At 43.6% G+C, this 23,861-nt stretch overlaps 1 protein-coding gene across 2 annotated transcripts in view; it reads left to right on the top strand.

Moving 5' to 3' along the window:
* The window catches only part of mastl (microtubule associated serine/threonine kinase-like), a 39,533-nt gene extending 20,969 nt beyond the window's left edge, over positions 1-18,564 (top strand). For both annotated transcript variants that reach the window (XM_068007163.1, XM_068007164.1), the window contains exons 8-11: positions 3,065-3,203; positions 14,305-14,418; positions 15,222-15,323; positions 16,166-18,564. In XM_068007163.1, the coding sequence (XP_067863264.1) occupies positions 3,065-3,203; positions 14,305-14,418; positions 15,222-15,323; positions 16,166-16,323 (513 nt within the window). In that variant the 3' untranslated portion in view covers positions 16,324-18,564. The remainder of the gene's footprint in view (positions 1-3,064; positions 3,204-14,304; positions 14,419-15,221; positions 15,324-16,165) is intronic.
* The last annotated feature ends 5,297 nt before the right edge of the window (positions 18,565-23,861 follow it).

Genomic DNA, 23,861 nt, shown 5'->3' with positions numbered 1-23,861 from the left:
ATACCGGATTATTGGTTTGTACTGTTTATTTGTCTCAGATCCGGTCACATTTTAATCACGTTATAATTGCTATCACCCAGGGATATGATGACTTCCGTTCCCAGTTTGCTATCTGGGTCACTTGCCATTACCAGGTCAAAATGTGAGTTACCTCTAATGGCGCCCTTAACACAATAGATCAGCAAGCAATCATGCACTGCATTTATTAACTTCGATTCTAAACTACGTCTGCATTCCCTGTTTATATTGGGTCGGCTAAAGCCCCCCCATTAAAATGTCCTTTCTGTTTGTACGTCTCCTCCTCATTTCTTTGCACTGTATCTGTCCTCTTTTATTTGATCTGGTGATCTGTAGCAAACCCCTAGAGTTATCTTTGTTCCCTTTGCGCTTCTACTTCCAGCCAGGCTATCTAATTGGAAAGCTTATCCTGTTCTATTTCCTTTAATTGCCAGATGCCCCTGACGTATTGATCTACTCCACACCCTATCCTGTTTAGTCTGTCCTTCCTGAACACTCTAAGACCTTGTAGTTGTACTTGTCTTCGTTACTGAGACACTTCCCAATTGCCTTGCCAGCCTTGCGTTCAGTCACCTTGTTGCAAATGCTTCTAGCATTCAGGTATATGCACCTAAGCCTATTAATTTACTTCCTTTTGGCCTGCTTTGTTTACCCCCCACCCCACACAATACTCGCTTAACCACCCCGCCCTATTTAAGTTATCTGCAAAAAGAAGACTCCTAGGCAGTCGGTCAGGTTTTAAATAGTCCTAGAACATTACAATAATTTGTTGGTGCAAAAACTGACCGCTCCCAGTCTGAGTCTTGCCCCTTGCAGTTTAAATCCTCCCCGACGGCCCTATTTACCGATCTTCAAGGACATTATTACCAATCCAGTTTAGTTGAAGCTCATCTCATCTGAACAGCTTCCCCCACTCCAGATATTGTTCCAGTGTTCCAGGAATGTTTAAAATCTGACAGACTGCCCATGTGTTTTTTTTTCTTCTTTTTGTGTTCCCAACAAGTGCAAGGGCTGTCTCTCTGATTTCTTCCCCATTACGCAAATTAGTCAGTAGGCCTCTCAATAAAACCGGCTAACTCCCTTCCCCGCTTGGTATGTGGATCTTGAGAAACTATATTCTGCTGTTCTCATATTGAATGGGACCATTCTGGCTTAATGACTCTGGGATGAGCCAATTGACTTTCATCATTTTTGGTGTGAAGTCGACCATAAGCTGTGACATTCTACAAACTGGCTTGTCTGGCTTTAATACACGTCATCAATGCCTGGTCCATTAACATTTCAAACCATCCCTGTCTATCTCAGGCTCCAGCCTATGACCTTTTAAACCTGGATGAATTCACTTTTTGTTTTAAGTGTTGTGTTTTTAAAACATTCTGAAATCCTGTCTGTGAAGAAAAAAGTGATCTAAAATCCTGAAATGTGACACCAACTTTCTACATCAACTCTCTAGCCACAGTTCACATATCTAATTTGTTTCTGCCAGATTGGTCCAGCGTGTGACTTAGTACCCTTGAGGTTTTGGACTTGCATTTAGAACCTACCTCCTCAACCTTCCTCTGCAAAACCTTCATTCTACTCCTTCCAATGACATTGGTTCCTTTGTGAACTTCCTGGAGTGCCAAAAACAGTACTCTAGCTGCTTTGTATAAATTTAATATGATTTCTGTACTCTTGTATTCTATGCTATTTATAAAACCCAACCTGCAGTTGGTCTTTCTGTGGCTTTATCTACCTCCACTCGCACTTTCAGGGGACTATGTATTTGTTGGTTTCTCTGTTCATCCGCACCCTCCAGCATCTTTCCGTTGAGTGTACGCTCCCGTTCCTCATTCTTCCTTTAATGCTCCATTGTAAAACAGCAGTAGTTTTTTTTTGGTGGGTGGTGGGGAGATGGGAAGGTGAGTGAGAAGAACAATCTAGTATTGGATTGTAGGGGCTTTGTTGAAGATGATATAGGCCCCTACCTTGCCCTCACTTTCCACTTACAGTGACCTCTGTATCTACTACAGATTTAAAAGTGTCCGGGAGAAATCCTAGAACACATACACTCCTCAATTCTGGTCACAGCATCTGACTATTTCTTAAATGATTCCATTTTTTTTTTTGTGGCTTCCATTGCCCTGCATGGAAGTCCATTCCATGTTTTGTGAAGAAGAGCGTCTAGACATCAGTCCTAAATTTACCGTCAGCAATTTGAACCCACACACGCTTGTCCTTTGTCATGGTTCAATTTTGAAGTAATGTTCTGGATCTACCTTTTCTATACCATTTCTGGCTTCAAGCCTTCATAGTATCATAGTGGGTACAGCACAGGAGGCGGCCATTCGGCCCATCGTGCCCATTGCTGGCTCTTTGAAAGAGCTATCCAATTAGCCCCATTCTCCTGCTCTTTCCCCATAACCCAGTAATTTTTTCCTTTCAAGTATTTATCCAATTCCCTTTTGAAAGTTACTATTGAATCTGCTTCCACCACCCTTTCAGGCAATGCATTCCAGATCATTACAACTCAATGCTTAAAAAAATGTTTCCTCATGTTGCGTCTGGTTCTTTTGCCGATCACCTTAAATCTGTGTCCTCTGTTTACCGATCCTTCTGCCACTGGAAACAGTTTTTCCTTATTTACTCTGTCGAAACAGCTCATGATTTGAACACCTCTATCAATCCTCCTCTTAACCTTCTCTGTTTTAAGGAGAATAACCCCAGCTTCTCCAGTCTCTCCACATAACTGAAGTCACTCGTCCCTGGCACCATTCTCTCAAATCATATCCATTCAAGGCTGAAAAACTCAAATGTATCCTTTTTTTTTCATTGTACTCCAACCCTCTGACTTTAGGAATCAATTTTGTGGGTTTTTTTCTGCTTGAATGTCTCACTTGTGCCTTGATGAGAATAAAATGTTTTATTCTTGTAATTATCAAAATATGCAAGCGTGTTTAGTGTAGCAGTGGTTTTCTTTTCAATTAACATGATTCTGTGTGCAATTGATCTATTAAAGTATAATAAAGATCCCTAATGTTTTCTCATACGGTTTTTAAATGTTCAGACTCCACTGCCGGCTACTGTGCAGACTCCTTACAGAACTCCAAAAAGTGTGCGAAGAGGCCAGGCTCCAACAGAAGGGGATAGGATTCTAGGAACGCCAGATTATTTGGCCCCTGAGCTGCTCCTGAGAATGCCGCATGGTAAGAGAAGTCACTGTTGTAATACCTTGCACAGCCAGCTTGATGGACGTAAACAGAAAATGCTGGAAATACACAGCAGGTCTGTCGGTTTTGGTAAAGAGAAAAGGCGAGTTAAAGTTTCAAGCGTAGATCCTTCCGCAGAACGGAGAACTGAAAGGTATCCAAGCTCTTTAGTCGGGTGGAAAAGGGGGGAGGAATAAAAAGAGGAGAGGAGGAAAAGAGACAAACAGATACCACAATCACTTGAGAGGAAATTAGTGGATTGAGTGACCTGCAAACAATTTTATTAGAGAAGCGAGAATTTGTTGGATGATATAAAAAGTCTTCAGTGAGACAACAAAAAGATGATCGAAAGACGAAATGTGAAAATAGCTACGGTGGTGAAAGACAAGAAAGTGGGGGAGATTATGGAAAATAGATACCCGAGGATTGAAATAAACCTGAAAATGCGCAGTAGGTCTACTTTAAATCTGCTGTTACGCTGGGTATCCTGTCCCCTGCAGCAAATGTGTTCCTTGCTTACTGCCCAATTCATGCAGGAAATGCAGCACTAATATGCAAATTAGTAAATATCGCCACGTACAGGGTGGTCCTCCCCTCGGATTGTCAGCGCAAGTAGCATGTGCTTTCGAGCAGTCCCGACTGCCACTGCAACAAGACCGCAAAATGTAGCCTCTTTTGCCTCGATTCGTACATGAAACGTGGCCTCTTGGGGAACGTGCCAGAGGATGCTTGTCACTGATACCAAAGACTCTTTATGGATTATATATCTGGTTTAAAATTACTATGGTGTTGTACTGTTGATTTGTACCTTCAGTACACTCGCTTTGAAGCAATTTAGTGCTGTGCCATTTTAAAAATAACAAAAATGTTAAACTTAACAGTTTTAAAATTTCTTATTCGAGACATTATTTTCTCTTTTCCCCTTTTAAGTTGCTCCAACTGAGGAAAGGAAGGATATGTTTAAGGTGATTGGCAAAAGAACCAAAGGTGACATGAGGGAAAAACTTTTTTGCATAGCGTGTGGTTAGGATCTGGAATGCACTGCCCGAGGGGGTGGTGGAGGCAGATTCAATCATGGCCTTCAAAAGGGAACTGGATAAGTACTTGAAAGGAAAAAAATTGCAGGGCTACAAGGAAAGGGCGGGGGAGTGGGACTAGCTGGATTGCTCTTGCATAGGGCTGGCATGGACTCGATGGGCCAAATGGCCTCCTTCCGTGCTATAACCTTTCTGTGATACTATGTCCCTAGAACTGACTCTAGCCCCTCACTAAGTTGTGAGAGTGGTGCCAGCTGACTCGATGTTGTCGTCTTGTCCATTTGGGGTAGCACTTAATCTTCACTCCTCTCTTCCATATTCTGTCACCTCCATTACAACTTGACTGCGATTGGAAACGGCCAGTGGAGGAGGGGGCAGTGAACAGGAGGCATTGACATCGCACTCGGTACAGTATTGATATAAGGCTAGCAATAGTTTAATTTGTAGAGTAAAGCTATTTCAATTTTTAAGAAATGGCTGATTTGTTATTAAATAATTTCTTGAAGGCACAAAGAAAATATTTTCCTCTTGATAGCCAGTCATTGGTAATTGTCCACTCACTCATCCATTCTGTCAATCACTACTAAAGATGCAATTGGCATCAGTTTCAATGTAGTTCTTGATGTGGAAAGATTCCAGATGTGTGAAGTGGGCTTTAGTAAGTGGTATCAAAGAGTGAAGGATTGAACATTCATTCAGAAGCTTTTGGCAAATACATTTAACATTTTTGTTTGTCAGTTTAGTAACTGCTTTTTGGTTCAAAAAGTAATGTTTATGTAGTACAGCTATGGAAAGCTGTTTCTCAGAAGTATCACCTCACCGTATCCTGTAATCATCTTTGCTCTGCCCTGAATTCCAGTTTAAAATTTCAAATGATTACAGCAAATGTACCCAGTGCTGTTTAAACTGGCAGCGTCTCATAAACACTATGTGGCAGCCTTTCGTCTTGTAGAAAGGGCTGCAGGCTGGTGCAGTTGTGTCAGTATCTTTCTAATCCCAACTAACTCCCAACTTACCCTCGATAACAGGAAATCTCCTCTCTCAGGAACTTATCCTGTTCCCGCTTGAAGGACTGCAGAGAATCCATACTCACCACACCCTTTGGTAATCTGTTCCAGAGGGCGATGATTCTCTGTGAAAAGAAATACTTCCTAACATCTAATCTAACTCTTTGCCTAAGTATTTTATGTGCATGCCTCCTAGACCGACCATCGTTATCCATCTCAAATAACCTATTCAACTGGAAAGAATCTAATCCCTTCATCATTTAAAACAGAAATAGACAGTTTCCTAGAAGTAAAGGGAATTAGGGGTTACGGGGAGCGGGCAGGAAATTGGACATGAATTTAAATTTGAGGTTAGGATCAGATCCGCCATGGTCTTATTGAATGGCGGAGCAGGCTTGAGGGGCCGATTGGCCTACTCCTGCTCCTATTTCTTATGTTCTTATCATTTTGAAAAACCACAATAATTTCTCCTTTAAGCCTGCCTTTCTCTACTGAATATAACCCTAACTCCTGGAGCCTGTGCTGATAACTAAAAGCCATAAACTGTGCATTGTTTTGGTCACCCCACTCTGTAGCATTTCTAGGGTTTCAATATCCCGCACCATGTGGGAACTAAAGTTACACAATATCCGAGGCATAGGTGTAACAAAGCATTATAGCAGCCCAAGTGTGGTACTTTTAGTAATTGTTTTGTTCTAGTAATGCAACCTGAAACCTTATTTGCCTTCCCATTGGCCTCATCACTTCACTTGTGGACCTTAAATGATTTATCAATTATGACGCTCGGGTTCCTCACTTGATCTGTAAACATGCCTGGTATAAACATGCTTGGAGTTTCCCAAACTCAAATGCATAACTTGCACTCGTCCACACTGAAAAACATCTGCTACACATTCCCCTAACATATCTGAATTAATCTGCAACCTATCAATTTAGTCTAAATTCCCGACCCTGTGCATATTTTCCTGTCCTCTGCAAACTTGTGAATAGTTCATTAATAGATAATGAACAACAAAGGTCCAACCACTAAGCCCAGCAGGACTATACACCTGATCTGGCCCCATATAAATCTATTCCCATTGATGACGGCCCTCTGCCTATCAGATAGCAATCAGTTACCAATCCAGCATAATATCCGCATACCACTTCCAATACCATCTACTAGAACAACTTGCATTCATTTAGCCCCTTTAACATAAATAACATCTCAAGGCACACCGTAGGTTGGTGTAAGGAAAACTGATGCCAAGCCAGGAAGGGAGAAATTAGGAAGGGTTGGCGAAAGCTTGGTCAAATAGACAGATTTTGAAAAGACTTTTAAAGAAGACGGGAGTGGGGGAGGCAGTGTTTTAGGGAGGGAATCCAGAGAATAGGACCCAGGCACCTGAAGGGTTTACCACCAATGGCGTAACAAAGGATTGGGGATGCACAAAAGACCAGAGTCGGAGGAATGGTGTTTTCAGAGAAGGGTTTATAGGGCTGGAGGTAATTGGACAGATTGGGATGGGGTGATGCCATTGAGGGATTTAAAAGTGAGAATAAGGATTTTAAATTTGATGCATGGTGGGGGAACAGGGAGACACTGTAGTTCAATGAGGAGAAGAGTGATGATTGTGAGCAGGACAGGATACATACAGCATAAATTTGGACAAGTGAAGTTTATGAAGGAAGGAGGCCAGCAAGGGGAGTATTAGAGCAATCAAATCTGGAGGTGACTTGAGGATTTCAGCGGAGATGGGGGTGAGGTTGGGGCAGAGTGAGAAATGCGGTGGTGGAAGTAAGTGTTTGTTTTTTGTTATGGAGAGTGAATTGCGTCTGAAACTTGGATCAGGATCAGATAGGGTATCAAGATTGCAAGTGGTCTGGTTGAGCATGGGACACTGGTTAGGGAGGGGGAATGGAATTAGTGGCGAGAGAGCAGAGTATGTGCCACGAGCAGAAGACGATGGCTTCGGTCTTCCTGTTGTTGAGTTGGAGGAAGTTATGACTTATCCAAGAATGGATGTTGAACAAATAGGATATAGGCCATTAAAGGATTAAGGGAGATGGTGGACAGGTAGAGCTGGATGTCATCAGAATAAGCTGATCCTGTGCCGGCGGATAATGTCACTGAAGGGCAGCATGTAGTTGAGGAGGAGCCAACGATAGATCTGTGGAGGATTCCAGAAGCGATGGTGTGGGGAAGGATGAAAAGCCATTGATGGATATGCGCTGACTATGTTTGGATAAATATGTAATTGAACCATGCACGAGCGGTTCCCAGGAAACTGAATAATAGAGGAGAGATGTTGGAGATGTGGTCAACTGTGTCAAACGCTGCAGGGCGGTCAAGAAGTGATAAAGTCCCATGGTCATGCTCACGACTTTGATTATGACTCATCCATGACTGCATGATGGACAAACAGTCTGACAGGACATAGGCAGTTGAGGAAGGTAGACCTGATTGTCCTGAGAAGATCAAAGCCATCGCCTTCTCGCACCACAAACTCTGCTCCCTCGTCTCCGATTCCACCCCTCCCCAGCCAGTGTAATCTTGGCTTCTATTCATGCTTTGTCACCTCCAGACTCGACTGTTCTCCTAACTGGCCTCCCATCTTCCACCTTCCATAAACTCAAGCTCATCCAAAACTCTGCTGCCCACATCCTAACCCACACCAAGCCTCGCTCACCCATCACCCCTGTGCTAGCTGATCTACATTGGCTCCCGATCCACCAATGCCTCAAATGTAAAATTCTCATCATATTCTCATAAAATTCTCATCAAATGTAAAATTCTCATCCTATCCCCGTAACCTCCTCCAGCCCTACAATCCTCTGAGAACTCTGCGTTCCTCCAACTCTGGCCTCCCAAGTAACCCCACTTCCTTCGCTCCACCATTGTTGGCCATGGCTTCGGCCGTCTAGACCCGAAGGTTGGGAATTTCCTCCCTAAATCTCTCTGCCTCTCCATCTCTCTCTCTCTCCTCCTTTTTAAGACCCTCTTTAAAACCTACCTCTTTGAACAAGTTTTTAGACACCCATTCTTTGGCTCGGTGTCAGTTTTTGTCTAATTATGCTTCTGTGAAGTGCCTTGGGAAATTTTCCTATGTTAAAGGTGCTATATAATTATATAATTGCAAGTTGTTGTTGTTGTGAGAGCCATTTTGGTATTGTGAGAAGGGTAGAAGCTGGACTGCAGTAATTTGAACAGGGAAATATGGGCATGGAGCTGGGAGGTAATGACGGACTAAAAGACCGTAGATGAGAAAAGGAGATTGTAAATGGTGAGAACGTGCAGATCAACGGTGGCTTTTTTTGAGCGAGGACAGAGAATGGTGGTTTCCAAGAGGAGAAGAATGGTGCCTGAGAGGAGAGGGAATCACTGATCATGTCAATTAGCAAGGGGGCCAGGACAGTCAGAAGTTGAGTGGGAAGAGGATGAAGGGAGTAGTCGGTGAGTATCAAGTGAGATGAGTTTGGAGAGGATGGGGGAGAAGCTGCAGAGCGACAGGGGGTTCAGACACTAGAGTGGATAGGAGATTGGGGTGAGGCTGAGACCTGGGGACAACAGGAAGGAGAGGATGCAGCAAGGCAGCTACACAGATGATCTCAATCAATCTTGGGGATGAAAGAAACTCATGAGCTTCTTGTGCTTGGACTTTGAGATGCTGCTTTTGTGGTGAGTGTGTCAAAAAGATTTTTTTTGAATTGTGCCTCCTCTCTTTAAGACCAGCAAACTGAGAGACATAAAGATAAAATGATGAAACGCATGTATCAACTAGTTAACTAGCTTAGATATTGTAACCAGTTATCTGTTTAGACAAGACAAAACTAATTGGAATCAGCATGCGTTAGAATATTTACACAGGCTGCTTTACTTAACTTAATGTCTGTGCACATATTCCATGTGCGATCAGTGCATGACACCATCTTTGAATTGACAGCATTTCCTGTTTCAAACTTTAGGTTGTGGAGTTCTGCAATGCGGTAAGATTACTGTAATCTAACCATTTTAGTAGTGGGAGTGGCAGCATGCAGAGCAAGTGCAAAATTGAAATCAATTAAGTAATGCATGTTCTGGGGATTATTGGCTGCTGTGCTTTGCCTCAAGTAGTCTGAAATGCAACTTGTTCAGTTGAGTTTCGATTAAAAGATTCAGGCTGTGAAATTTTGCTGCAATACCTCTGACCCATTACAATTGACAAATTTGCTTAGCAGTCATCTTGTTCTCTTTGACTTGACCTTATCAAGCTGATGGTATTTATAAATAACAGCAGACTTGCAAGTTAACTTTTTCCTGATTTCAACAGAAAATACACACTCTTTTCAAATATTCTTTTAATATGTGGATGCTCAATCATTCAAGGCTGAGATCAATAGATTTTTGGACTCCAAGGGAATCAAGGAATATGAGGTTCGAGCGGGAAAGTAGAGTTGAGGTTGAAGATCAGCCATCATCTTATTGAATGGCAAAGCAGGCTCGAAGGGCCGTATGGCCTACTCCTGCTCCTATGTCTTATGTTCTTGCGTCTGTATCCTTCGCACCACACAAAGGTAGCTGACTGTTTTTACATTGCTGATCCTGGGTCTAACACTGTTTGTCCTTCATACTTTATCTTTAAGCCTCAAGGTACATTTAATGCTTCTGCAGTTTAGCTGGCAGGAGCTGGGCATCTTTGTGTTGACTCTCTGCATAAAAATGAGTACTAACATTATGGTAGTAAAGCTCCTCAAATGTCAGGACTGTCTTTATTACTATAAGAACCACATTCAATCAAAAAAAATTATATTTTGTGTATGTGTGTAAAATTGATGTTTACTGTGCAGGATGTCATTTTTGGCCCATGGTCTCTGTGCTGGGAGATTACAGGAAAAGATTACAGGCTATGGAATTGGGGGGAGAATAGAAAACCGGATTCAAATGTGGTTAGAAGGAAGAAAACTGAGAGTAGGAGTTAAGGGCGGTTTTTCAAGAGTGGTTGGAAGTGATGGGGATATCCTACTGGGTTCTATTCTAGGGCAGTTTTGTTCACTGTATAGCAATGATTTGGATATAGGCCTAGAGGGAGTGCTGTCAAAATTTTCAGATGAAACCAAAATAGGAAGTATAGTTAATTATTTAGAAGACCAAAGGAAACTGCAAAGGGACATTGATAAGATGGGCAATGGGCTACAAAGTAGCAGATGGAATTCAATGTCAATGTGAGATGATGCATTTTGTTTACAAAAAATAACAGCACTAATACCCTGACTGGAAGTAGGCTTGGTGCTATGGAAGAGCAGAGGGATTTGGGTGTTCAAGTTCACAGGGCATTAAAGGCAGCACCTCAGGTTGGGAAGTCCCTTGAACCTTTTCTGCCATTCAATTAGATCATGGCTGATCTGTACCTCAACTTAATTTACCTGCATTTGCTCTATATTGCATGACACCTTGACCTAACAAAAATCTGTGGATCTCGGTCTTGAAAATTTCAATTAACCCAGCATCCACAGCCTCTTTGGGGAAAAGAGTTCCAGATTTCTACGACCCTTTGTGTGAAAAAATGCTTCCTGATTTCACTTTTAAATGGCCTAGCTCTAATTTTGATTATGCCCCCTTGCTCTGGATTCCCCCAGCTTTTCTGTGTCTACTCTATTGAATCCCTTTAATATTGATTAGCTAACCGCTCAACCTTCTAAACTCAAGGAACTACAAATCAAGTTTATGCAACCTGTCTTCATAATTTAACTCTTTAAGCCTAGTGCCATTCTGGTGAATCTGTGCTGTACCCCATCCAAGGCCAATGTATCCACCCTGAGAATCAGTGCCAAACTGTACCTGGTATTCCAGATGTGGTCTGACCAAGGCTTTGTACAGTCCTAGGTTTTACCACAAGAGGTATAGAATCTAAAAGCCAAGAGGTAATGATGAGCCTATATAAAGTCTTGGTAAGACTTCAGTTAGAGTACTGGGTGCAGTATTGGGCTCCACACTACAGGAAGGTTAATGAGGCTTTTAAAAAAATATTTGTTCATGGGATGTGGGCGTCGCTGGTCAGGCCAGCATTTATAAGACCATAAGAGATAGGAGCAGGAGTAGGTCATTCGGCCCCTCGAGCCTGCTCCGCCATTCAATGAGATCATGGCTGATCTGATTTTTACCTCAACTCCACTTTCCTGCCTTTTCCCCATATCCTTTGACTCTCTTGCTGATCAAAAATTTGTCTAACTCAGCCTTGAATGTATTCAATAACTCAGCCTCCACAGCTTTTTGGGGTAAAGAATTCCAAAGATTCACGACGCTCTGGGAGAAGAAATTCCTCCTCATTTCTGTCTTAAATGGGTGACCCCCTTATTCTGAGACTATGCCCCCTAGTTTTAGACTCCCCCATGAGGGGTAACATCCTTTCAGCATCTACCCTATCAAGTCCCCTCAGAATCTTGTATGTTTCAATAAGAACCCTTCTCATTCTTCTAAACTCCAATGAGTATAAACCCAACCTGCTCAGTCTTTCCTTATAAGACAATCCTTCCATACCCGGAATCAACCTCGTGAACCTTCTCTGAACTGCCTCCAATGCAAGTATGTCCTTCCTAAAATAAGGGCACCAGAACTGTACGTAGTACTCCAGGTGTGGTCTCACCAGCACCCTGTACAGTTGTAGCATGACTTCCCTGCTTTTATACTCCATCCTCCTAGAAATAAAGGCCAATATTCCGTTTGCCTTCCGGATTACCTGCTGCACCTGTATGTTGACTTTTGGTGTTTCATGTACGAGGACACCCAGATCCCTCTGTACCGCAGCATTTTGTAGTATTTCTCCATTCAAATAATATTTTGCTTTTTTATTTTTCCTTCCAAAGTGGATGACTTCACATTTTCCCACATTATATTCCACCTGCCAAATTTTTGCCCATTCACTTAACCTGTCAATATCCCTTTGCAGATACTTTGTGTCCTCATCGCAACTTGCTTATCCACCTATCTTTGTATCATCAGCAAATTTGGCCACAAGACACTCTGTTCCTTCATCCAAGTCATTGATATATATTGTAAATGGTTGAGGCCCCAGCACTGAGCCCTGCGGCACCCCACTAGTTACAGATTGCCATTTTGAAAATGACCCTTTTATCCCGACTTTGTTTTCTGTTAGTTAGCCAATCCTCTATCCATGCTTGTATATTATCCCCAACACCATGAGCTCTTCTCTTGTGCAGTGATCTTTTATGTGGCACCTTATCGAATGCCTTTTGGAAATCCAAATATACTGCATCCATTGGTTCCCCTTTATCCACCCTGCCCGTTACTTCCTCAAAGAACTCTAATAAATTTGTCAGACACGATTTCCCCTTCATAAAACCATGTTGACTCCCCTTGATTGTATTATGAGTCTCCAAATGTCCTGCTACTACTTCCTTAATAATGGATTCTAGCATTTTCCCAATGACTGATGTTAGGCTAACTGGTCTATAGTTACCTGCTTTCTGTCTCACTCCCTTCTTGAATAGGGGTGTTACGTTTGCGGTTTTCCAATCTGCTGGGACCTTTCCAGAATCTAGTGAATTCTGGAAGATTACGACCAATGCATTATTGCCTATCCCTAACTGCCCTCGAGAAGGTGGTGGTGAGCCGCCGCCTTGAACCGCTGCAGTCCGTGAGGTGAAGGTTCTCCCACAGTGCTGTTAGGAAGGGAGTTCCAGGATTTTGACCCAGCGACAATGAAGGAACGGCAATATAGTTCCAAGTCGGGATGGTGTGTGACTTGGAGGGGAACGTGCAGGTGGTGTTGTTCCCATGTGCCTGCTGCCCTTGTCCTTTTAGGTGGTAGAGGTCGCGTGTTTGGGAGGTGCTGTGGAAGACGCCTTGGCGAATTGCTGCAGTGCATCCTGTGGTTGGTACACACTACAGCCATAGTGCACCGGTGGTGAAGGGAGTGAATGCTTAGGGTGGTAGATGAGGTGCCAATCAAGCGGGCTGCTTTGTCCTGGATGGTGTCGAGCTTCTTGAGTGTTGTTGGAGCTGCACTCATCCAGGCAAGTGGAGAGTATTCCATCACACTCCTGACTTGTGCCTTGTAGATGGTGGAAAGACTTTAGGGCATCAGAAGGTGAGTCACTCGCCGCAGAATACCCAGCCTCTGACCTGCTCTTGTAGCCACAGTATTTATGTGGCTGGTCCAGTTAAGTTTTTGGTCAATGGTGACCCCCAGGATGTTGATGGTGGGTGATTCGGCGATGGTAATGCCGTTGAATGTCATGGGGAGGTGGTTAGACTCTCTCTTGTTGGAGATGGTCATTGCCTGGCACTTGTCTGGCGCGAATGTTACGTGCCACTTATCAGCCCAAGCCTGGATGTTGTCCAGGTCTTGCTGCATGCAGGCACGCACTGCTTCATTATCTGAGGGGTTGCAAATGGAACTGAACACTGTGCAATCGTCAGCGAACATCTCCATTTCTGACCTTGTGATGGAGGGAAGGTCATTGATGAAGCAGCTGAAGATGGTTGGGCCTAGGACACTGCCCTGAAGAACTCCTGCAGCAATGTCCTGGGCCTGAGATGATTGGCCTCCAACAACACAGGGCGCACAACACAGATTCACTGGGATATTGCCTGGTATGAGGAAAGACAAATATGAAGAAAAACTTGAAATAGTGGGCTTCTTTGTGTTAGAAGATACTTTTTAGTAAGTCCACATCGCACGTGTGCTATGCAATATAGTACACCAATGTAATCAGTTCTTTCAAATTGCATCAAACAAGATTCATGTGCAGCATGATGGTGGGAAGGTACGATACATAGAAAGTCCCAAAACAATTCTGAAAGATTTTTATTGGTGCAAAAATAGTTTTTTGGAGCTTAATACCCAAACTACTAAATATTAATATGGACTAAAACAAAAGAGAAAAGATGGGTTCAAGTTTTGGGTAGAAACCTACAAAGGGTCTGTTTGTGAAATGCTAAATATCTTTTCTTTTCACTGATGCCAGCTGACCTGCTGCATAATTCCAGCATTTCCATATTTTTTTCTTAGCTCCTTCGAATATAATTGAAAACTGCGTATAATCTGTGTTTTGATTATTTTTTTTATGTCCTAGGTTCTGCAGTGGATTGGTGGGCCCTTGGTGTGTGCTTATTTGAGTTTCTGACAGGTATTCCACCTTTCAATGATGAAACACCACAACAAGTCTTTCAGAATATCTTGAACAGAGGTATAAGCTTTTATTTGGTGCGTTTTACTTTAGAAGTGGCAAATCAAATGTCAAATTGCTACCTGCAGCTCAGTATTAATATGTAATATGTGTTCCCTTTAATCACCAAGTGATCCAAAACGTTTACCTTCACACCCAATCATGTTTTAATTTGGTACTATCAATAGACTTGCTAACGTTGCATTTCTATACATAGCAATTAGCTTAATAAAAAGTAAGATTTAAAAATTAGTTAAATCATTTTGAACATGGGCAGATCGAGTGAACCGTGACAGTGTTCTTCGGTTGTGTCCTGTTTCCATTTCTCATAAGTTGGGATCACTTTCATGGAAGTGAGTAGCTGTATCGTACAGGTTCAGAAGGTCACAGGTTCGAACCGTGTTAGTGGGCTGGCATGAGCATGAGCAAATTTCTCGGCCAATGTTCTTCCCTCAATGTTGGTTGAGGGAAGAACATTGGCCAGGACATAGAGAATTCCCTGCTCTTCTTAAATGGGATCTTTAACTTCTACCTCAATCATCAGAACAAGCAGATATGGGGCCTTTATTTAACATTTAGTCCGAAGGGTAGCACTTCTTCAGTGCTGCACTGGAGTGTCAGCCTAGATTATGTACTCAAATTCTAGAATGGGCCTTGAACCCATAACTTTCTGATTCTGAGGCTAGAGTGCAGCTATTTTAGGCACAATGACATTTTAATGTGGCTCTGTCACCATTGGCCATTTCTCTCTCTCACAAGTCATATGATCTTGGTAATGAGCCTTGACTCTAATTTTCATTAGTAACTTTCATTTTTTTTTGCAGATATACCTTGGCCAGAAGGTGAAGAAGAATTGTCTAAAAATGCCCATAATGCAATTGAGATTCTACTGACCATTGAGTGTTTCAAGAGAGCTGGATTAAAAGGTTTGACCTCGGGGAACTGTGACATTTAAATAAATTTTTTTGGTCAAATCATTTCATGGTTTAAGCATAGTGTCTGAAATGAGGTGCTAGATATTTTGAAAATATAACTTTTAATTTGGAAATTAAGGTGTGCAAGTTCAAATGGACAAAAACTTGAATATTTCAGACACAGGTTTGTATGGGGATGGTAACAGGGTAAAGCCTATCGTAAAATTCCAAAATGTTCTAAAGGAACAATGCAATACCTTTTTTTAAAAAAAGCAAATGTTTTTTTCTTTTACTAATTTGGTCCCTTTTCCCATATTTTTGTTTCCTCACCCTTTATTCTCCTGAATGTGAAACCACTAGGATTTCGGTAAAAGGTGACTGCACATCAAGTCCTTTTCAAAAGTGAGGAAATTTTGTATGTTCCCCAACTTGTACTCACCATTTGTGCTCACTGACCCTCTTCAGGAAAGTTCAGGTCGTGGGTCCATGTGAATTAGCATGTGTAGAACCCTCACAGGAAATACCATTGTTTCCTGGGGTCAGTCAGCTTGCAGGTCGTCAATTGGAACTTGCAGCTCATTTCTATTGTGGAGTGGCTAGTCTGTGAGTTCTGCGTAGTGGTCAGAAAATTAATATTCTTTTATAAAATGTCTATCAAGATTTACATGTATGTATGCACTATAAAGTAGCAGAGTACTCTGTGGGGACAAGAAGGTACCCCTCCCTAGGGTTTCCTTCCTTTCAAACATTATTCCCCTTCTCTCTTCTCCCTCGCCTCCCACCCTTTCCTTCCATCACTTAGTGCAGTTTCATCCCAAACAAAGAGCGACAACTTTTTTTTGGTTTTCTTTCAGAGCTCAAGAAGCATCCCCTCTTCCACGATATGGACTGGGACAATCTGCAGAATTGTCCTATGCCCTTTGTACCACAGCCAGATGATGAAACAGATACAACATATTTTGATGCCAGGAATAATGCTCAACACCTCACAGTTTCAGGATTCAGCTTGTAGCACCTGAAGTTGATGGAACCTAAATACTACACTGGGCAAGGGGAAAATGCACTAATTTGTATGTAATAGTAATACTAGACCCTCGTCAATGTCGAATATGTACTGTCTCTGGTGCCAGTGAAAGCTATCTTTTTTTTTGTTACTTTTACTAAATTAAAGATTGTCATTTATTTGCAATGATCCTGGGGTTTATTTTGTTGGCCATTCTGTAAAAGCTGTACCAGGCTGTCCAAAGATGTCACTGTTTCACCTTTTACCTGCTTTTGCCCTGTGCTGATTTTTATTCCTTAACATTATTCAGTGAAATTTCCAGTTTTCCATGGAGTTGGACAACATAGATTATTGTTACAAACCAAACTGAACCAAAAGTCCAACAGGCCCTCCCTAAAACAATTTCTCCCTTCCCTCGATTAAATGCACTTTATGTTTACAGTTACTAACTGAGGTGGACAACAAAATACTGCAGTGGTTTTAATTACTGGGAATGTATTTGGTTCTAATTTTGTTTACATTAGTAAGTCCTAAAACCTTGTTGCTTTCCCTCTCTTTTGTCTGTTTTTGATTTGTTCATTTCATTGTCTGCTTATGCTTTAGTTGGCTTGAGATCCCTTAATCCAAAATGAAAGCTGCAAATTTCTGCACTCTAATTCATGCATTGTTCAGCATGTGAGCTCTTTTAAAGATTTTTTTTTCCCCTAAGTTCTTGGCCGATACTGTGTCAGTGTTAGTGTTTGCTTGTCAGCCAAAAGTGATCACAAATGTGTACCCTTGAATCCTTTTCTTGTTCTATTTAATCAATTAAGAATTTGCAGATCAAAAATTGACCTCTTAAGAAAGTGATTGTTTTTTTGCCAATGACTCATGCACCTGCCTATACGGATGCTTCGTGTTTTTGGCAGCACACAAAGCACATCAATGCAGATCTACTCTATTGCACTTTCAGTTCTGTGCTAGATAGACTACATATGTAAGCTATATCCAGAGGTGATTTAAATTAAAAAAATCTTTCAATAATGGATTGTTGGGTGTTTTAGTTTTCTGCAAACTCTAAAGGAGCAAGCTCAAAACGCTGACCTTTGATTTGAATGTGTTTACCCTGGCATTCATAGTGGTTGTGGCCAGAGTGTTTTGTTCTTTCTGCTGTATACCATGTACTGAACTGGCTACACTTTGGTTGTGTTTTAGAGCATTAAGTTTCAGATAAAATGAAAATGTAACATACAGCTAGAAGAAGAAAATGAGATGTATTGTCATATAATATCTGCCACTGGCATTCTTTAACACCTTGTGATCCTCAACAACTATGGGTCAGTTCATTATGACTTTTTTTTCTGGTTCTTAATATGCTTAAAGACATACCACTGTAATTCCATACCAAGATATTAAATGACATTGCTTTGCAGGTTTTTGCTGAGTGGTGGGAGGGGTCGGGTAGACATTTTAATAATATTGTCCTTGGGCAATCAAATTAATAATGCAGAAGCATTACTAAATTTGAAGACCCTTCTCTTTTTCTCCAGCTCTTTTTCAGTATCTTATAAGAGCCCTGAATTCCAAAACTTGACTTGTCATTTTCATTCCAAGATGTCAATAGCCTTTTGAGGGCAGAATTTCTACAATGTAACTGCCAGTCTTTTGAGTTGTACCATTACATTAGTGTGACTCTTTAGAAATAGATTCATGATTTCACGATAGTCAGAAATCTTCCTCCATATTTTGTCTTTTTCTTTCCTCTGATGATTTTCTCTCCTCCCTCGTATAAGGCACAGATTCCTTGTTGGTGTACAGTTCCACAGTCACTGGGCACTTTCCAGTACCTCATCCAAGTGGTCATTATTTGCACGCGAGTCTTGACATTGAGTGGCAACAGGGGCATCAGAGATTAGCTCAATCATGTCCTTACCTCGTGTCTGCCCATGTGCATATCCAGCAGTGCTCACTGGATAGCAATCAGGACTGGGCACCATGGCTGCTTTTTTTTTCTCCCCCCACCCCTTCTGCTGCCCCGACTGAAATCAGCCAATGCAGCAGAGACCGGAAAGCAAACCAGGGATCTTCCTGATCTGTATGGCTCAGTTACTTGCTGGGCAAACCTGTTGGCCATTATTTTGTCTTTTAATAATGCTTGTTTTTAAAATTAAAAAAGTTTTTTTTTCTCTCAAGGTATTGAAAATGTTACAACTGAAATTTGTGGGTAGAAATTTAACCGTATTATTGTATTATTTGTCCCGTTCTCTTGTATGTGTGTTGTACATAATAGAGACCCTATGTTTTCAATAAAAACAAAGGGAAAGATAGATCTAGCAACAGGTATCACTAGAGTTTTTTTAACATTAAGAAACTAAGGTGAAGGACCAGGGCCCATAGTTCAGGACATCATCAAGATTGAAAAGCATAACTGAGAAGACAAAGTAAAGTGGGAAGCAGTACAAAGTGACAGAAACTTATTTTTTAAAACCCCTAAGATTGTAGAGGAAGGCAATAATGAGGGAGATAAGAAGACCCAAAGGTCTGAGGTCCTGAAAGAATGTATTCGAGTTAGATGAATCTCCAGTTCAACATGGAGAGGGGGAAGAAAATTTGATGGAAAGCTGAGGAATTAAAAGGGTGGGTTGGAGGGAGAAGGGGTAGTATTTAAGAAGGGCGCCAAGGGGCAGCATGTAGTTGAGAAATAGGAGATCTTGGGGGACTCCAGAGGTAGCGAGAAGGGAAGCCATTGCAGGTGATTCTTTGGCTACAACTGGATAGATAAGAATGGAACCAGGTGAAGGCAGTTCCACGCAGTTGGACAATTGAGGAGAGGTGTTGCGATGAAGATGGTGTAAACCATTGCAAAGGCTGTAGACGGGTCAAGAAGGATGAGGGGGAGATAGTGCACCAGTGTCTCTCAGGATGTCATTTGTGAATTTGCTAAGGGCCATTTCAGTGCTGTGGCAGGGGCGGAAACCTGATTGGAGAGGTTCAAACATGGGGTTGGGGGAGAGATGGGTACGGATTTGGGAGGCGACAACACGTTCAAGGACTTTGGAGATGGGGCGGTGGTTTGCAAAGAAAGAGGGGTCAAGGGTGGGCTTTTTGAGGAGGGGGGTGATGACAGCAGATTTGGAAGGGAGGGGGACAGCAGAGGAGAAGGAACTGTTAATAATATCAGCTAACATGGGGGCCAGGAAGGGAAGTTGGGTGGTCAGCAGTTTAGTGGGCAAGGGAGCAGGAAGCCGGTCTTGTGGACAAGGTGAGTTCAGAGAGAGCATGCAGGGAGATACAGAAACTAGAGAAAGAAGGAAGTGCAAGGGTGAACATTGGGGAAAGTTTGGCTGGGGAAGGGAGGGATGTGGCAAAGGCAGCTGAACAGATGGTCTCAATCTTGGAGAAAAAGAAGCCCTCGCACTTGGAGGTGATTAAGTATCTTTTATTTCTCCAAGGTCTCCTCTGAGATGCACATTTGTGGATGAATAGCCTTAGCTCACGAAGTTGTTCTGACCATATTCTTGGCCACCCCTTTGACCTCTCTACTCCTGTCATCTCAATTACATTCAAGGCCACCTCTGACCACTTCCTTGTATCCTTCACCACATACATAACCCTGTCCCCTTCCAACCTCACTTCTTTCTGCAGCTGCCCCTGGGAAAAAACCCTACCCCAAATCACATACTCCAATCTGTCTAGCCATTGGCCCTTCATGCATTCATTTGTGACCAAGATTGAGACCGTCCATTCTGCTGTATTCCCACTGAAGTCTGGAGCCGAGTGGTTCTAGCGGAACCCAAACAGAATCGGTGTGGAGGTTATTGGTAAATGCCGCTTGATAGCACTGTTGACGACTCCTTCCATCGCTTTGTTGATGACTGGGAGTAGGCTGATGGGTTGGTAATTGGCGCGGTTGGGTTTGTCCTGCTTATTGTGCACACGGCATATCTGAGCAATTTTGCACATTGTTGGGTAAATGCTAGTGTTATAGCTACGCTAAAACAGCTTAGCTAAGGGTGCAGCTAGTTCTGGTGCACAGGTTCCTGCAGCCTTTGCTGTGTTCAGTGCACTCAGCCATTTCTTGATGTCACGTGGAGTGAATCGCATTGGCTGAAGACATCTCCGATGGTGGGGACCTCCTGGAAGAGGCTGAGAAGGATCATCCATTCGCCACTTACGGCCAACGATGGTTACAAACACTTCAGCCTTGTCTTTTGCACTCATAGGATGGGCTCAGCCAGCATTGAGGATGAGGACGTTGATGGAACCTCCGCCTCCCATTAGTCGCTTGATATTCCACCTCCATTCACGATTGGATGTGGTAGGACTGCAGCGCTTTGATCTGAACAGCCGTATATTCATCCTTCTCGACCCCTCTATAACCTTTGGCCATACCATCCTCCTCCAATACCTCTCCTCCAGTGGCATTGCCCCTGCTTGGTTCCATTCTCATCTAACCAATTGTAACCAGAGCATCACCAGCAATGGCTTCTGTTCCTGCTCCTGCACTGTTACCTTTGGAGTCCTTCAAGGATCTATCCTTCGCCTCCCCCCTCCTCCTCATCCACGTGCAGCTTCTTGGAAACAGCATGCGAAGACATGAAGTCAGGTTCTGCATATAACCTGATTACGCCCAATTCTAGTGCTCCACCAACTCTACACAAACTTAAGCTTGCCCAAAACTCTGCTGCCTGCACCTTGCGCTCTCTAACGCACATTGGCTCCTGGTCCCCCAGCATCTCATTTAAAATTCTCAACCTCGTGTCCTTGGCCCAACCATCTTCAGCTGCTTCATCAATGACCTTCCCTCCATCATAAGGTCAGAAATGGGGATTTTTGCTGATGACTGCACAGTGTTCAGTTCCATTTGCAACCCCTCAAATCATGAAGCAGTCCGAGCCCGCATGCAGCAAGATCTGGACAACATCCAGGCTTGGGCTGATAAGTGGCAAGTAACATTCGCGCCAGACAAGTGCCAGGCAATGACCATCTCCAACAAGAGAGTATAGCCACCTCCCCTTGACATGCAACGGCATTACCATTGCCGAATCCCCCACCATCAACATCCTGGGGGTCACCATTGACCAGAAACTTAACTGGACCAGCCATATAAATACTGTGGCTACAAGACCAGGTCAGAGGCTGGATATTCTGCAGCGAGTGACTCACCTCCTGACTCCCCAAAGCCTTTCCATCATCTACAAGGCACAAGTCAGGAGTGTGATGGAATACTCTCCACTTGCCTGGATGAGTGCAGCTCCAACAACACTCAAGAAGCTGAACACCATCCAGGATAAAGCAGCCCGCTTGATTGTCACCCCATCCATCACCCTAAACATTCACTCCCTTCACCACCGGCGCACAGTGGTTGCAGTGTGTACTACCCATAGGATGCACTGCAGCAACTCGCCAAGGCTTCTTCGACAGCACGTCCCAAACCAACGACCTCTACCACCTAGAAGGACAAGAGCAGCAGGTACATGGGAACAACACCACCTGCACGTTCCCCTCCAAGTCACCCACCATCCCGACTTGGAAATATATCGCCGTTCCTTCATCGTCGCTGGGTCAAAATCCTGGAACTCCCTTCCTAACAGCACTGTGAGAGAACCATCACCACACGGACTGCAGCGGTTCAAGAAGGCGGCTCACCACCACCTTCTCAAGGGCAATTAGGGATGGGCAATAAATGCCGGCCTCGCCAGTGACGCCCACATCTGATGAACGAATAAAAAAAAAATCTCTTATGGCCTCGCCCCTCCCTATCTCTGTAACCTTCTCAAGTCTTACAATCATCCAAGAACCCTGTGTTCCTCCAACATTGGCCTGTGCATTCCCCACTCCCATTGCCCTAACACTGGCCTGAGCATTCCCCACTCCCATTGCCCCAACACTGACCTGTGCATTCCCCACTCCTATTGCCCTAACATTCGCCTGTGCATTCCCCACTCCCATTGCCCCAACACTGACCTGTGCATTCCCCACTCCCTTTACCCCAACACTGACCTGTGCATTCCCCACCACCTTTATCCCAACACTCGCCTGTGCATTCCCCACTCCTTTTACCCCAACACTGGCCTGTGCATTCCCCACTCCTATTGCCCTAACATTGGCCTGTGCATTCCCCACTCCCATTGCCCTAACATTCGCCCGTGCATTCCCCACTCCCATTGCCCCAACAATGGCCTGTGCATTCCCCACTCCCATTGCCCTAACATTCGCCTGTGCATTCCCCACTCCCATTGCCCCAACACTGGTCTGTGCATTCCCCACTCCCTTTACCCCAACACTGGCCTGTGCATTCCCCACTCCCTTTACCCCAACACTGGCCTGTACATTCCCCACTCCCTTTACCCCAACACTGGCCTGTGCATTCTCCACTCCCTTTACCCCAACACTGGCCTGTGCATTCCCCACTCCCTTTACCCCAACACTGGCCTGTGCATTCCCCACTCCCTTTACCCCATCACTGGCCTGTGCATTCCCCACTCCCTTTACCCCAACACTGGCCTGTGCATTCCCCACTCCCTTTACCCCAACACTGGCCTGTGCATTCCCCACTCCCTTTACCCCAACACTGGCCTGTGCATTCCCCACTCCCTTTACCCCAACACTGGCCTGTGCATTCCCCACCACCTTTGCCCCAACACTGGTGGCCGCGCCTTCAGCCTTCTAGGCCCTAAGCTCTAGAATTCTCTCCACCTCTCCACTTTCTTTCCTCCTTTAAGACCCTTTTTAAAACTCACCTCTGACCAAGCTTTAATCACCCCTCTAAATACATTTGCGTCTGATTACGCTTCTGTTAAACGGCTTGAAACATTTTTTCTATGTTAAACACACTACCAAAATGCAATTTGTTGTTTCCCCCTCAAATGGTGGGTATTATAGCCTTGTTGTCTCCACTGCACTGCCTTTAAGGCCTGGATGACCCTACTTTATGCCACCGCCACCAGAAATGTTCACAGTACTCTGGGTGTGACAGATGAGTGGCCCACACATGCAGGGGGAGCAGAGAAGGGCAGGAGTGGACCTGGGTGTTCGAAGTGAGCGACCCACACATAAAGTGGGAGCGGAAAAAGCAGGAGAGGACCTGGGTGTGTGAGGCGAGCGGCCCAGACATAAAGTGGGAGCGGAAAAAGCAGGAGAGGACTTGGGAAGTCAAAAAGTGATTTCACAGGACAGCAGGCAGGTGATTGATTGGTGAGTATTACTGTTTCTTTTTTGTTCTCTAAGCTAGGGCAGTGGGTTAAACTAAGAGCTGGGAAACCATAACTAGTACTTTATTAAATCAATAACTTAAAGTAGATTAACTAATTAATTAATAAAACTAAAAATATCGAGTGACTACTCGATAATGAATAAAAACTTTAATTAAACATATAAAATAAGGTTAGACAGGGATGGCAGGGCAGGTGGTGTGCTGTAACTGCAGCATGTGGGAGTTGGTGGAGACCAGTGAGGTCCCAAGCAACCACATCTGCAGTAGGTGTCTGCAACTCAAAAGAACTTCAGCTCAGAGTTGTTGAGCTGCAGACATTGTGATGCATCAGGGAAGGGGAGAGTTATCTGGA

The sequence above is a fragment of the Heptranchias perlo genome, chromosome 2 (genome assembly GCF_035084215.1).
Source record: "Heptranchias perlo isolate sHepPer1 chromosome 2, sHepPer1.hap1, whole genome shotgun sequence".
Classification (NCBI taxonomy): domain Eukaryota; kingdom Metazoa; phylum Chordata; class Chondrichthyes; order Hexanchiformes; family Hexanchidae; genus Heptranchias; species Heptranchias perlo.
The sequence above is the reverse complement of the archived record's forward strand: the minus strand, read 5'-3'. Positions and strand labels throughout refer to the sequence as shown.